General features: G+C 39.7%; 1 protein-coding gene across 18 annotated transcripts in view; it reads right to left on the reverse strand.

Moving 5' to 3' along the window:
* FARS2 (phenylalanyl-tRNA synthetase 2, mitochondrial) overlaps window positions 1-15,294 on the reverse strand; it is a 231,007-nt gene that overhangs the window by 63,266 nt on the left and 152,447 nt on the right. For 16 of the 18 annotated variants that reach the window (XR_013182985.1, XM_077181170.1, XM_054636948.2 and 13 more), the window contains one exon: window positions 12,887-13,038. The exons of 1 other annotated variant lie outside the window; for it this stretch is intronic. Coding sequence is in view for 15 of the 17 variants with exons in the window: in XM_077181170.1 (XP_077037285.1) it covers window positions 12,887-13,038 (152 nt within the window). In the remaining 2 variants the exon portion in view is untranslated. Of the gene's footprint in view, window positions 1-12,886; window positions 13,039-15,294 lie in introns of those variants that run through there. One more of the 18 variants, XR_013182996.1, reaches the window with a different exon arrangement.

Below are 15,294 nucleotides of genomic sequence, written 5' to 3' on the forward strand. Positions count from 1 at the left end.
TGATTTTGCATTTGTCGCACTGTCAGCTTCACTGAAAGCCACAGGGAGTTTCCGTGTCACACAAAGAAGAGAAGTTCTTCAAGAACTAATATTATCCCTTTCCCCAATATTGAAAATTCCCCATTATAAGCAGGAAAAAGAATAATAAATTGTTGAGAATTTAGGAATGCATTTTCAAAAAAAAGAATTCTTTGGGATGACATTCAGGAGGCTCATCTTGTGCCAACCTTGATTGTGAAGAAAGTTAAGTGCTCCAAATGTATTATATAATCTTTTCCAATATCACTTACAGGTGGCTTGCTAACAGCATATTTTATTTTCAAGTCTACTTTTTTTAGTAGTCGTGTTTTCCAGCACCAAAAAGGTCTGTTCATGTGGAACTGGTGGAATATATTGGAACACACTAATACACTGGAATAGTAACTTACCATGGATTACAGGTTGCATGGGGCTTTTTGATTTACAATCTATAACATAGAGTTTAAAACACATAACCTTTTCGCCCAGTATGGTATTTTTCTTTCTACTGTTGTGCTCTGCAAGACATTACTTCAGTGTACACCTTCTTTAATGACCTTAATAAATTACCTGTAAGGTTTGAGTTAAGGACACAGTTCTTCAATTAAAACTAATAGCCATAATTGCAGCATCTCTCTAAGGTGCTGCTGCTCTCTGTTGGCTGTACACTATGGAAACACAGCTGGGGTCAACAAACAAGAGTTCTTCAGGACTGAGCATAGCATTTCCTCCATTTGAGAGTCTGACCAGTCACAGATTTTAGTTCTTGCCCATCAAACATGAAGCACCTTTGGCTACTTGGTTATCACAGAATGTGTGCACACACATTATTTCCCTGTGGATGCTTCTTTTTATTCCTAATTACAATGAAAATGAGTTCCCACAGTACCCAGTAATTTCAGTGGGAGCTGCTAACATTTAGAAGCCCTGAAAATAAGGACTCATTTTATAAAGCCAAACCAAAGAATATCTACATTAGCAGACCCTAAAAAAAAGATCTGCCTATGTGACACAATTAAACACTTGGCTTTGTGTAATTGAACCTAGCCATTGACTTCAAGAATAACTTGGATCTGCTGCACCATCCTAGTTGAGCTTCACTTTCCCAATGCACATCCCATCTCCCCAGCACAGCTGAAAGCAACGTTCTGACCTAAACTGTTAAAATTCCTTTGTGGCTTGTCAGATGTGTCACTAAATACTTCAGTCTGTGTTGCTGGGCCACAGGATGAGGGTGGCAATATCTCAGCTGAGAACCATGAGTCCTTCATATATCAAAGTAATAAAAAAACCCCACAAGAATCAGTCCTCATCTCTCTCATTTCTGGTGTTCATTCACAAAGAATGAAGAGTAATTCATTTCCTTACTATTCATCTGTCCCACATATGTATTAATAGGCATGAAAATACTAAACATAAATCTTTTCTTCATCCTCAGAATGATTTTTAAAAGGCGCCCTTCCCTTGCATTTCTGTGTGATGCCTGATAAATAATAGATCAGTTGCATGGTGTTCATTTTAATATTAATGTTATCAGACAGCATTTGGGAGAACTGGGGCAGAAACCCAAATTCTGTAAGAATTTGGTATGGCAGCAGTCACCATCCAGAAGTATTTTTTTCAGCTCAGGTCCACCGCTATAATATACAGACCTTATGGGGTGTGCAGGACCATGAATTTCCCTTCAGTTTACCCAGACACAAGGATGCTGGCTGCAATTTTTAAAAATGAATTATTTAAAATTAACTGGTAGGTTAAGATAAAATATCCATCAAACACAAAAACAATGGGAAGATACTGTGATCTGCTTTAGGAATCCTGACATTTTTTTTTTGTTCTGAAATTAAAGAAAGCCTTGTTTCCTCAGCCTAAATGTTGACATTCCCAGTATGGAGATAAGCAACCTTTGAGCTACATAATGCTTTGATTCAGCTTAAGAAAATTCTTCCTAGCTTTAGGGCTTTATTTATCCCTACAAAAATATATCTTCTGGATCCATGAAATTTAAAAAAACTAGGATTAATTATTTAGTGCTATGACCATCACTCTTCCATGCAGTACTAGGAATCATATAAGGACTTTTTCCTTCCATCTCCTATCCTGGCAGCTTTATAGAATGTATGTTTAGCTGAATCTAGTCTAAGAATTAGGGGCCAGGCCACCTTGTTATCCCACTCAACAGTTCTGAGAAAGGCTTTGTGGTGAGTGCAAATATGTGCAGGCATCACACACATGCAATTCCCAGCACACAGAGGACAGCCATGACCTTCATCACCCCAAGGAAAGTGTGCTGGGGGGGGGCTGCCTTGGTGCTGTGGCCACTTTCTGTGGCCACAAAGATTGTTGTAAGCCATGAGCAAACAGAGCCATCTCTACCTTCCCATGCAGATCTCTAGTCAAGAATTGAAGACAATCTTAGAGAGCTCGGGATGTGCTACGGATGTGTTGTTTCTCCACACTGCTCGGACACTGCAGAAAACAAACATGCCATACTTGTACACTAACATTCATTTAAAAGCTGATTTAGGAAGAGAGGGACCAAAGTTACATGAAGGATACACCTACTGTATTAAAGAAAAATGACTTTCAGATACAGAACTGACACCCAGCCAGAACACATTCCTGTCCCTCACCCATATTCCTTTGCAGGAATTCTCAGCCTGCAGTGTTGTCATCCATCACTGGTGGCCTTGACAGGACTGCTCTACCTTAACTTCCTAGACTGTACTGTTATTGTGGGAGAATGAATGGGGCAGGGATAGAGACCAAGACAAGAAGGGAAGGGTATGGAATCCCACCCTTAGACAGCAGAGCAGAGCCCAGAGCATCACAGGCAACAGCAGACAGCCAGAGCACTGGCACAGGCAGAGAAAACAATTTCAGTGAGTAGAGAGGGACAATACTCACCATCTAACAAATGTGATTACAAAAGCTTTCTCTCTCTGACATACATCCATCACAATGCTTCTCAAACTTTAGTATGCTCACCACTGCAGACCAGGACAAACAGTTCTGCACAGGACTAGCCTCCACATCTGTTTTACAAGGTCAGCAATTCACTAGGATTTCTCTGAACTCAGAGGAACTCATGAGCCTATTGCTCTCCCTTGTGCATCCTGTGGCAGCTGACTCCTTGAGCCATTTTTCACCGTCCCACTGCTTGTCAATAAATCACCGTGCTAATTCCTGTGACACCTGCTGTGAAGTGCTCTGGGAATTGTGGCAAAGATTTCTGGGCTGCATCTGAGAACGGCTGGTGGTGAATGGCTGACTTCAGGTTGACATGATGAAGAAAGGTTAAGGCTCTTCAGCTGAGCTGCCTCTTAGAAATGATTCATTGTGACTCCAGCAATCCCTTTTCTATACAGCAAGTCTGTCCTTGGCATCTGCCTGAACACGTAAGGGGTTTGATGCTTGTCTTCTGTGTTGCTCATGTACTTAAGTTTCCCTCTATTATTACCGGGAAGGGTGATTACATTTCCTATGGAATATCACCAGTGATACATCACACTTCAGGGCTGTGTTTCTCCCCACCCTCTAATGGGAACCTGTGGTTACTTCATCTTTTCCTTCCTTGAATACTAATCCTCCCACAAGCCTGTGTGTTAGCCACCAGCCTCCCACCAAAGAATAATGGGACTCCTACTGATGCTCATTTATAGTAAATTATTTCTAGTTAGTTAAGACAATTCTCTCAGTGAAGACTCTGGAGAGCCAGGGATGGTACAGCAGAACACTGTCTCCCTCCACAATTGATTTGAATACAGTGGTTTGAAGGAAACCTCAGACTTCAATAGGAACCCATTAAGAACAGCTATTTGCATGGTGCCTGTCTGAACACTGAGGACAGCAAACAAAGTAGAATCTGTCTGTCATGGTCAGCTGATTTTTCCTTTTTTTATTCTTCCACAATTAGATGGTCTTCAAATAAACACTGGCATCAGAGATCTGAACTAGCAGTCACAAGCTGTGTAAAAAGACATAAGTCACAGAACTCACTTGATTTTTGTATAAAGCAAAAAATTTTACATTGTTTTGGTGGTTTTTTGGTTTTTGGTTTTTTTTAGAATAGTTCAAGTGCTTGCTTTTTCTACAGGAAGGACTTCCCCACGCCTCATTCCTCTCATAGTTCTTCATGACACTTGGATTTGGATAGGGAACTGCTATCTGGGGGGACTGTAAAAGCAACCCAAAGGAATTAAGTAACTGAATCCACACTGGAATTCAAAAGCTGTAAGGCCAAGCAGTTAAAAGACTTTGAAAAGGGTGCTTAACAGAAGTATGCAGACAGATTCCAAGTCTGCACATATACAGATAACAAATGCAGCACTGAAAAGGTCTGCTTCCATATCAAACACTGAAAAGGTCTGCTTCCATATCAATACTTTCTAGCTTGTACTATGGAAGTGCATGCTCATTTTTGCTGTCTCTGACTTCCCCCTATTTCGTACTACAAAAAAGCTGGAACAAGGGTGTGCATATATATGTACATATTTACTCAATTGATTCTCTATATTCATTTCAATCAGGAATGTTTTGCTGGGGAGGAAAAGGAAGAATTAAAAGCTTCTCAGTCCTGTTTCCTAAAAAAAACCAAACCCAAACAAAAAACCCCCAAAACAACAAAAAAACCCCAAAACAAAACAAAACAAAAAACAAAACAAAACAAAAAGAAACAACCAAAAAAACCACCAAAAAACCAAACCCCAGCAGATGGGTGCTTTGGGCTCCATGAACGTCCTTGCCACTGTACAGAATATATGGGAAAGCTGAACTCCAACAGTCTCAGTCCTGGTGAAGAACAGCAGGGCATCATGACTGCTATAAAGCAGGGAGTGCAAGATCTGCTGAAGCCATAGATCAATCAGGATGGCAGGGTTACCTTGGAGTTACTGACATGGAGTGCAACTCCTGGCTCCTTTAAATTTCCTTTAGGCAGTCAGGATGAAAACCTTATCACCTGAGAGCTTATCTCAGCTCTGCTGGGCCATGAACAGAACCTGTATGTCTTCATAAAGCATCTCTTTCTGAGCAGCCCAGTGTTTACTCTAAATTAATTTGGCCAGAAAGTCCCTGACCACCTCCAAGCAGGGGCTGCTGTCAGAATGGAGCTGCTATTTCTACACAGCTGCTGTTCTAGGGAGAAAAAGGCAGCAAAGAAGAAGAGCCCAAAGAGTAGCTGAGGCCACTCTGTGAATCAATCAAACAGCACTGGCTGTTGGGCTGGTCTGGGGCACAGAGAATGCCTGATACACACATTTACATAGTGAAATGTGCCCAAACTTCATAACACACACATCTCCTAAGCTGAAGCCCACAAGGCAAAAGAATCATAAAACTATCATTGAATGATTTGAGTTGGAAGGAATTTTAATATTATCTAGTTCCCAACTACCTGCCATGGGCAGGGACATCTTCCACTAGACTAGGTTGCTCAAAGCCCCATTCAACCTGGGCTTGAATATTTCCAGGAATGGTGTTAAAATATGGTTGTTAAAATTATTAGAGAGATGTTTCTACCTGAATTAAGGAGCAAACAACACCATATGCTATAGTCAATAGTACAGATTTTTAACAGTAACTGTGAGGGAGAAAGGGAGAGACAAATAAATAGAAAAGGGTGGGGGGAGAGGGAGGAGAAAGAGATTAACAGAGATTAAAAAAAACACCCCACCATTGTGGATGCTGATGGCATCCCATTGGTCCTCTTCTGATCTTCTCAGTGGGAACAGTCCCCTCTACCAGAGGTGGGGAAGCCCACAAAACAAAGTCCAGTGGCTTTATTCACTCAGGATCAGGTGGGAACACCCAGGTACCTCCCCTGGAGTGGAGAGCTGGAGTTTTACACTGGATGATGCAATACTTTGGATCAGAGGACACTTCAGGAGTGTTTGATGGTTTATGACACCTTCAGCCTTTTATGACACCTTATGACACCTTATGAAATATTACAGCAATTATAGCACATCAGCAGGGATGAATACCCTCAAGCTATGTATAAATGTCCTGATACTACTCTAGAAGGGATTTTTCACAGCTGAGGCACTTGTGTAAGAACTTTGGCATGATAAAAAGCATTTTCCCTGCTTCCAAGGATTTGCCTCTTATCAGCCCCTTCCTTTATCTTGTTCAACACCCAGCTGTAGCCTCCTGTGATGGGTCTGTACAGTCCCTCTGCACCTGGGGGAAGTGGTCGATTGTTTGAGTCATTAACCATTAACAGTCCAGTCTCTCAGAATGGGGCATCCACAACTTCTCTGGGCAACCTGTTCCAGTGCCTCACCACCCTTATAGCAAAGAATTTCTTTCTAGTCTAAACCTAGCCTCTCTCAGTTTAAAGCCATTACCCCATGTCCTGTTACTACATGCCCTTATAAGAAGTCCCTCTCCAGCTCTCCTGCAGGCCCCCTTTAGGTATTGAAAGGTGCTCTGAGATCTCCCTGGAGTCTTCTCTTCCCCAGGCTGAACAACCCCAACTCTCTCAGCCTGTCTTCATAGGAGAGGTGCTCCAGACCTCTGAGCAAGTCTGTGGCTTTCTCTGGACTTGCTACTACAGATCCACGTCTTTCTTATGTTGGGACCCAGAGCTGGATGCAGCATTCCAGGTGGGGTCCCACAAGGGCAGAATAGAGGGCAGAATCCCCTCCCTCCCTGCTGGCCATCCTGCTTTGGATGCAGCCCAGGATACAATTGGCTTTCTGGGCTGCAAGTGCACGGTGCCGTGACGTGTGGAGCAACCAACACCCAAAATCTTCTCATCAACCAACACCCTTTCTCTGCAGGGCTGCCCTCAAGCCATTCTCTGCCCAGCCTGTATTTGTGCTTGGCATTGCTCCAACACATGTAGACAACCTTGCCATCAGCATGACTGCAGCAGGAAGGTCAGAAAAGGTTCTTATTCTGAAGAAAAAACAGGTGGCATTGATCCTGGTCAGGACAAGAAAGGGAAAAGAGAGAAGATAGACTGGGGGTCCTACTGTAGTGTTTTAACTAACCACTATGTGGTCATGCTCTGCTGTGACAACTGAAGAAAGGCTCAGAAGTGAATGAGAATCCTCTGACAGATACTTCCATGAATCTATTTAATCTAGTTAATCTATTTCAAAAATGTTATAGTCTGGCATTCATGTGACCAAATGCAGGGGAAAAAAAACACAGAGCTGGAGAACATTTTTCATTAATTGAAAACCAATTCTCTGCTAGCTACTGTCAAATGCAGCTTCTGGGTTGTTTTTCTCTGCAGAGAAGCTGCTGCTGGGACTTTGCCAATTCAGCAGTTAAAGGTAATCACAAAGAATCCCTCAGCAAATTGTAAAGTGCTCAGGCTGAAGAACAACAAGGTGTTTGGGGACTGACTTGATTGTTTTAATTTGCGTAATACTAGCAGTAAGAAGCACTTAAGAATTATTCTGCTTAATTCACCTATTCCAGAAGCAAGACAAAACCAAGCCAGCTTTAATGAATAAACCAGACCTAAAAGTATTTGATTATATCTCCATGTAGATAAGAAAAGTGCAAAATCTGGCATCTGGTGGAAAGTGATATTCTTACATTGTATTTTCTATACACTAACAAGGAGCTAGGGGCATGCATTGACACAACACAGCAGTCAACAAGATCTGACTCTTTGCTGTCAGATCTCTTCCTTTTACTGTTTGGAAAAGAAGAGACACAGGTCATCTGAGTACTCCCAAAATCTCTAAAGATGGTGCTACAGTGCACCCACCTTCCTCCTTCACAGCAGCCAATACATTTCCTCTCACTTCATTTAACAGACTGTGACAAATGTGCAGATCTCACCCCACAAATGTGCAAGTAATTGACTCAAAGGCAAGAATAAATCCTTTCTTACCTATTCCCCTTATATTTTTAACAGCATAGCCGTCAAAACACAGCAAATCAATTTTTCCCCCTTACTGTCTCCACTCTGCCTTTTCAGAATATTTTTAGTTGCTCTGATTAAAAATTTACCTCTTAAGTAACACTGAGGACACAGTGCATGTCTAGATTACAATTTTGTATAACTTTTTCAGTCTACCTATGTATCTTCCTTGCAAAGGAAGTTGTGGAGCCATATCTTTCCTTACTTCCCTTATATTTCTAACAAAACCGAAAAATTAGAAACTAACTTTGAAATACCAACAGGAAAATAACTTTACAGCAAAATGCAGAAAATACATCTTCAGAATGAAGATGTGAGGCTGTCACATGTCATGGGATTACACAAGATACCTTACACAAGAGAAACATGGCATGCTAAACTGGAAAACACACTTGCAGGTCTTGCTGAAAGCAAAGATAAACAACCTCAGCATTTCTGTATTCTGTCTTTGGTGCTGCGTTTTAGGGGACGAGTTCTCACCCCTGGACTCCTATCTCTCTCTCTGTCCTCTTCATCAAGGACAAAGTGGGTCACAAATGTCTTGTGCCAGTTCTATCACATATTCTACCAGGTGTGATTAACCAGTACTTCCTCTATTACTTTGTCCAGATATGCTTTAATTACCATGCCTGAAATTCTGCACGTGTGCAGCCACAGTATTTATCGGAATGTCACCAAAACTGTATGAATGAAGGAATGTAAATCCCTCTTCCTGGGATTCTCTGCATTGATCTTCTTATTCATAGCAGGCAGAGACCCTTCTACCTTTTGACTGCCATTCAGCCACCCTTTCTTTTTTCCTGTGAAATCTGTTTCCTATCCAAAACTGGAGAAGTCTTGACTGCTGAAAAAGAGATTACTTTCTGATTTAATTTCTGAAGGTCATTCATACTGATTAGACAGCTTAGACAAGTTGAGTAGTAGAAGGCCTAAATGTAAAGATATGGAGGATAAAACAGCCATTGCAAAAAGTAAGGGAAACACCCCTTTCTTCTTTTAGTATCAATAGCCCAAAATAATTTTTTTTTTGCAAATGTTTGTTCACTAAAATGTTCCAAGGGGGAAAATGTCAGCTACAAATCCTCACTCATTGTGTATTTGCACAGCAATGCTTAAAGGTCCTTAAAGATCTCCAAGGATTTGAAAGAAATAATTCAGTCAGGTGGCAAAAACAGTGCCACTGCCTTCCAGTAGCTGGTTACATGGCTCATGGGGCATCTGACAACTCCAGGCAAGTCACAGTGAACTCACTTCACACATCATACATGGAAAAATGCATTTTACTACCCAAATGTATGAAAGTCTAACTGTTTGAAGCTAATGCATCAAGCAAAAATAGCTGCAATACACAGGATGGACATGCAATACACAGATGGAAAATGTTTTGCTCATTGCAAAGAGACACTTCTCTGCTTTTCTTACAGATGGCCTGCTCCTGTTCTTGCCAAAACCACCACAGTTTCGCTCAGTTTCCTTGGCACTTAAAAAAGTCACAACTTTTCCTTCACACATGCTGCTGACTCTTTATATACCTGAGTAACAGGTGTGCTGCATCCATGTTTTGCATTATTCATCTTGGATGAGGTTAAACCCTGACTGTGTGACACATCACACATTACTCTGTTTACCTCAGTGCTGTGTTTTGATTTTGCTCAGTTAAGTTTACCTAGGACACATTTAGGCTGGAACAGTTCTTAATTACTCCGGTACAGAAACTTGGCATTCTCCTAAATTTGTGCTTTTCAGCAATGAGATTCCTTTCTTTCTGCTGTATCTTTAAATTGCCTGCGCTTCCCTAAAAGTTGTCTCAATATTATTACCTTACAAAGCAGATAATCAGGATTTACTTGATTTCAGGCATCTCTTCCTTGCTTAAACAATTACTTGTCCCATGCTCTTTCCTGCCCCCACTTTCTTTTCCCTGTAGAGAAATACATTTTCACTGCTAATACACACCATAACTGCAATGTACTGCAGAATGGGTATCAATCCAAAGTCCAGTGAAATCTTGAAAGGTTTCTGAACCACAGAAAAGGCAACTACACAGTATTACACAGGCAGCCTCTATAAAGGATCTTCATTTAAAGACCTCTTTTTGTGTTATAAATTAGTTTTATTTGTATAACATTTTCTACCTTCAGATCTTTATAGTCCAATAACTAAGAAAAGCAGTTTAAGAAGGAAAATGTGACTATCAAATGTCCTAAATCCTCATGAAACTGGTATTTTTAAAATCTAATCTGGATTAGAAAAAAATCTAGAATTTTAAATTCTAGAAGTGATTAAATACAAGCACAACTTAATAAGCTGCTTGTAAGTAACTAACATTCAAAACATCAGTACTGCAGTTTTTCTAGTCCTAGACACTTTTCTCCCATCCTCCACAGCAGATTCACTAAAAATTCAAGATAATGATTACAAGTACCTAGATCTGTAACATACAGATCCATAGCAACGCTGAGGATCTCTTATGTTAATTTCTGTGCCCAGAGGCTTTTCTGCAACACTGAATTAAAGAAACCACTGTATCATTCCCATAACAAGATGATTATCTAGGAATTAAGACTAAGTAGAAAACTCTTTTCAAAACATCAGTCTTCCAAGGCCTTTAAAAATCAAACAAAATTGCTGATGTGGCTTACATCATCAATTCTCAAAAGTTACATATCTGCTCACATCCTGTTCTACAAAGAAATGGCAAAGTAACCATTATGAAAGTCTTCATTTATGATTCCTTCTTAATGCAGTAGATAATCTCCTTGGAATTCTTGATTTTTAATGGGACATTTGAAAAGATTTCTTTTACTGTTGTTGCACGTGAAAAAACCAAGAGGACTACAACATCACTTACCAACAATCCATTAGTGTCACCTCTCAAATTCTTCAGATGTAAAGGTGAGAAATTTTTCCTCCTTAAAGTGTCAAAACATATTTGGATGTCTGCTGAGTGAGGTTTAAATGGTTTAGAGAACAAAACTAGTAAAGGTCCTAAATCTGTGTGACAATTCTCTGTGAGCAATCAATCTTCCCTTCTATTTGCAGAAGCCACAGAGGGAACCAGAGGTGTATTCCTTGAGGAGGAACAACTGTCATCCCTGGAATATGTTCTGCATGTGTGAAAGCATATCAAAGGAGAAAACACACATAGTAGAAAACCAGAGTAGTGAATGCTGTCCCTACCTCACCACTCTACTAGTATGGAAGCCAATGTTCTCAGCAAAGAAGAGAAGCATAATCTGTGAGTTGAGCCATGACTGATGCAGTGCTGCTGGCAGGCTGCCAGAGCGTATGTGGATTTCCCCAGTAAGATGCTTAGAGTAATCACAGAATAATACTGCCATTGTTTGAGGAAGCAGGGAACAAGATTTCTCCAAACTTACAGACTTGGAAGAGCTGCTTGCACTACACATAGGATTTTCCCCCAAGAGATGATGTCACAAAGAAGATAATTGCTGGTTAGGTATCACTGAGGAGAATGTAGGCAAAAAGTGGCAATGAGTACTGAGCACATACAATAAACTTCTGGCATGAATGAATGGAAGGACCAGTTCCAGAATGGGGTTCAACAACCCAGTTTTTACCAAAAATGTTGATTCTACTGTTTCAGAACCATCATGATAGAAGACAGCAGGATCTGTGTGCAGAGCCTTCAATGTCCACGTCCTTGTGCTAACTGATACTATGGTGCACTCCAAGTGACAATAAGAAGTTACCCATACTTGCAATAAATTTGTTTCCCAATTTCCGTGAAAGATATATTCTGTTCTTTACAATGAAAAGTACTCATTATCTTATCCTAACCCGTATTCCTCTTCTGCACACACCATCTTGAGTAAGTTAAGATCCTTTTGCATGATTTGCATGTGAGAAAGACTCAAGAATTAATGACTCAAAGCTTTAAGATGCCCACACAAATTTCATTTCCATTTCTGTTTCTTCATATAGCACAAACAGTCTCATATAATACTACACAAAAAGGGTAAAAAGGAAAAAACCCTCAGAAAATAAAAATCCACTGTAATGCCATGAAAACTAGGCCACAGAATAATCAATTCATCTGGCCTGCATCACATACCAAATCCAAAAGAACAATAGAGTTAAATACCTGGATGTAGAAAGCAGAAAATAAAAAATCTATAGGTGTTGGAGAACAGCATGAAACATTTTCCTATTATCTTCAAAAAAGGTTTATTATTTGCCTTCCTACAGCACTTTAAAGTCTCAAGACAAATTATTTTAAACCTCAGTTTTAGAAAGCTAGATAGCCAGCAGCTTTTTTATTTCTTGATTTGGAAACAGCAAATTGAAAAACAGTACATATGTAATAGCTGATACTTGTCTGCTTTTGAGGCAACTGTTATTACCAGTTGGACAAATACCCTGTGCACTCCCTGGTCATGTCAGTGCTGCAATACCCATATAATGTTCTGAAACCTGAGAGATTGTTCAACAGCATATAAATAAGTGTCAGAAAGAAATGAACAAGGTCTTTTTTTTTTTCCTCACAGTTGAACACCAACAACGGCATTCTACAACAAACCATTATTAACACTGACATTATAGTAAAGGTCTACTAGTGTGTCAAGACTAGAAGAAGAAAGGAAGAGAACAAGGAGACAAACTTCATTCACTTAGCAAAGAGCGGGACTAGAATGTCAGACACGCTCCGGACAGGAGTGTCACGCACTACCAGATGTATTGAGGAAGGCAGTTGTTCACTGTTGCTGTCAAATCCTGAGCACAAAGCACTGGGGGAGTCTGAATACCAGAAGTTCAGTACTAGTGGAAAACTGAAAATTAGGTAGTATTTCTTTTAAATAAAAAGTTGGTTGTTTTTTTTTTTTTTGCTGCAGGAAAGTTTTGGAGCTAAAAAATGAAATGTGCAAATATTGTAAGAATCAAGAACTTCTTGGTATACAGAACTAAAATAGTCACAAAATATTTATACTATGACCACAGGAAAAAGGTGTTAAAATTTTCACTTACTTTGGATGGGAAAATTCATCCAGCAGGACAACCTTTTCTATCAAGTCTCCACCAATGGTTCGAACCAAATCATAGAAATCATTCTGAGAGTAAGTCTCAGAAGGCAGCCAGAAGGAGATGTCATTGATCAAAGGTGGATATCGGCTGAGTGGCTAAAAGAAATTTAAAAACATACCTTTATACATGGTTGGACTTGATAACTATATCTACAGCTGTTCTGAACTTACATAACACACAAAGTACACAGTTTAGAGGCTTTTTGAAATTGTCTTTGAAGGGCAAACTGACCTCATAAATGACTGAGATGGAAGATTTTATACTAGGAAATGTCTTTTAAAGATCCCCTCATAACAACTTTGGTTTTTTCATTCATAAGAAAAATCTTGGTTTTGTTTGCTAAAATCAGATTTATGACTCTGAACACACTTTTGCAACAGAGCTGCTTAGAAGGAAGAGATAATGTCAGGTAGTTTTTCACTGGGTAGAATTGCACTTTTTAAAAGCATTTTCCAGACTTTTTGCATATTCAAAACTTCTTCTCACATTCAGGTATAAAATCTGTATGCATATTATACAACTCTTATATTACACAACATATTTATTATTTTTACTGTTGAATTTTTAACAGTCATAAACGGGCAACTTCTTGTTAAAATGTTTTAATAAGAAACACACTTTGGCTTAAAAAGAGGGATCAGTTCACTTTCTGGTGGTTTTTGTAGACATCTACAACAACACAAAAGGTATGGCTGTTAATATAGTTATTCATTCCACAAGTACCACAGTAGGCTTTTAAACACAAAGGGGAACCTTTGCTGCCCACACAGAGTGGGCAGATAGTGTAACTTGCTATTTGTAAAAATGGGAATAGAAAGATAAATGAAACCAGATCATTAACTTTTTAGTTTTGATGAAACTTCCCAGGACTCTGTGGGTTTCAGATCTCACCTTTGGTGAGATGTTTCACCCTTTGAACAACAGAAAATGGTAACGTTCTCCTTTCATGACCTATAGGTCATACAGTATCTTACTTCTGCCTTGCATTAATTCTCTGCAGTTGGAAAAAGTACTTTTGCACAAGATAGTTGGAGTCTGCAGGAGAAAACATTTATTGTATTATTTTCTTTATATATACAAGAGAATCCATGCGTACACCTTGGTCTATACAATATAATATCTCACCCAAAATGTATTCCATGTCTGGGAATGTTTTATGATGGAGCAGTGGAAACTTAAGTGAGTACCTGCTAAAGCAATAAACCTGTTAATAAGGCAAGTTTACAGCATTCTGATTTACTCAAATACTGTTCTGTAGAGTATAAACCAGTCAATAAATATCTGATAAGGAATACAGTGCCAGTTTTAAATTAATAACACCCCCAGCAAATAAAATTGCGAATCGCAAATGATTATTGAACTTGTTAAAGGAATAAACTTGTCAAATGAATTCATATCCTGTACATCAAATTAAAAAAAGGAAACTTGCACAACAAATCCATTGCAAAAGAGCTTTTGATAAAACACTAATGAATGAAATGCAAATGTCTCTGCTCTACAAAAGTTGCAGCTGCAGATGCTGGAGATACTCCTCAGACAACAACTTGATACATGTGTTAGTGTAAATAAAGTTATGATCCTGCAGTAGACCCCTATAGTCTCACCTCATTCCTATCCACCACTTTTATTTACCACTGCTATAGTTCAGGAATATACTGAACACCCTTCAAAGCTTGGTGGGACTAATACAAAATGCACTGCACTCACAGTTCAGGATATTTAATCAACCAGAAGATGTGGCTCATGAGCCTTAGCATGATCAAAGCACCTACTTTCATTCACACAGGTACAAGGACAATAAAGAAAACTAATTTCATGTCCAGGTAACTCAGAAATGTCCTGTGCTGGTTTTGGCAGGAATTCATTTTCTTCACAGGGGCAAGCATGGGGCTGTGTTTTGGATTTGTGCTGAACACACGGTTGGTAACATAGAGATGCTTTTGTTATTGCTGGGCAGTATTTGCACAGAGCCAGAACCTTTCCTGCTTTCTGTATTGACACACTGGCAAGAAAGCTGGAGAATCTGGGAGGAGACACAGCTGGGACAGGTGATCCCAAATGACCAAAGGGATATTTCACCCTACAACAACCTGCTCAGTATATAAAGTGGGAAGAAGGGATATGCGGAGTGATGGTGTTTATTTTCCCAGGTAGCCATCACATGTGATGGGGCCCTGCTCCCCAGAGATGGCCTGTCCATGGGAAGCAGTAACATAGAGATGCTTTTGTTATTGCTGGTTTTGGCAGGAATTCATTTTCTCTGTGTGTGCAGCTTTTTCTCTCCAGTGTCACCAGTGTGGATAGAGAATTGTTGTAATTTTGTGTGTGTATGCTTGTGTTACAAAGACTGA

Source organism: Agelaius phoeniceus, chromosome 1 (genome assembly GCF_051311805.1).
Source record: "Agelaius phoeniceus isolate bAgePho1 chromosome 1, bAgePho1.hap1, whole genome shotgun sequence".
In the NCBI taxonomy this organism is placed as follows: domain Eukaryota; kingdom Metazoa; phylum Chordata; class Aves; order Passeriformes; family Icteridae; genus Agelaius; species Agelaius phoeniceus.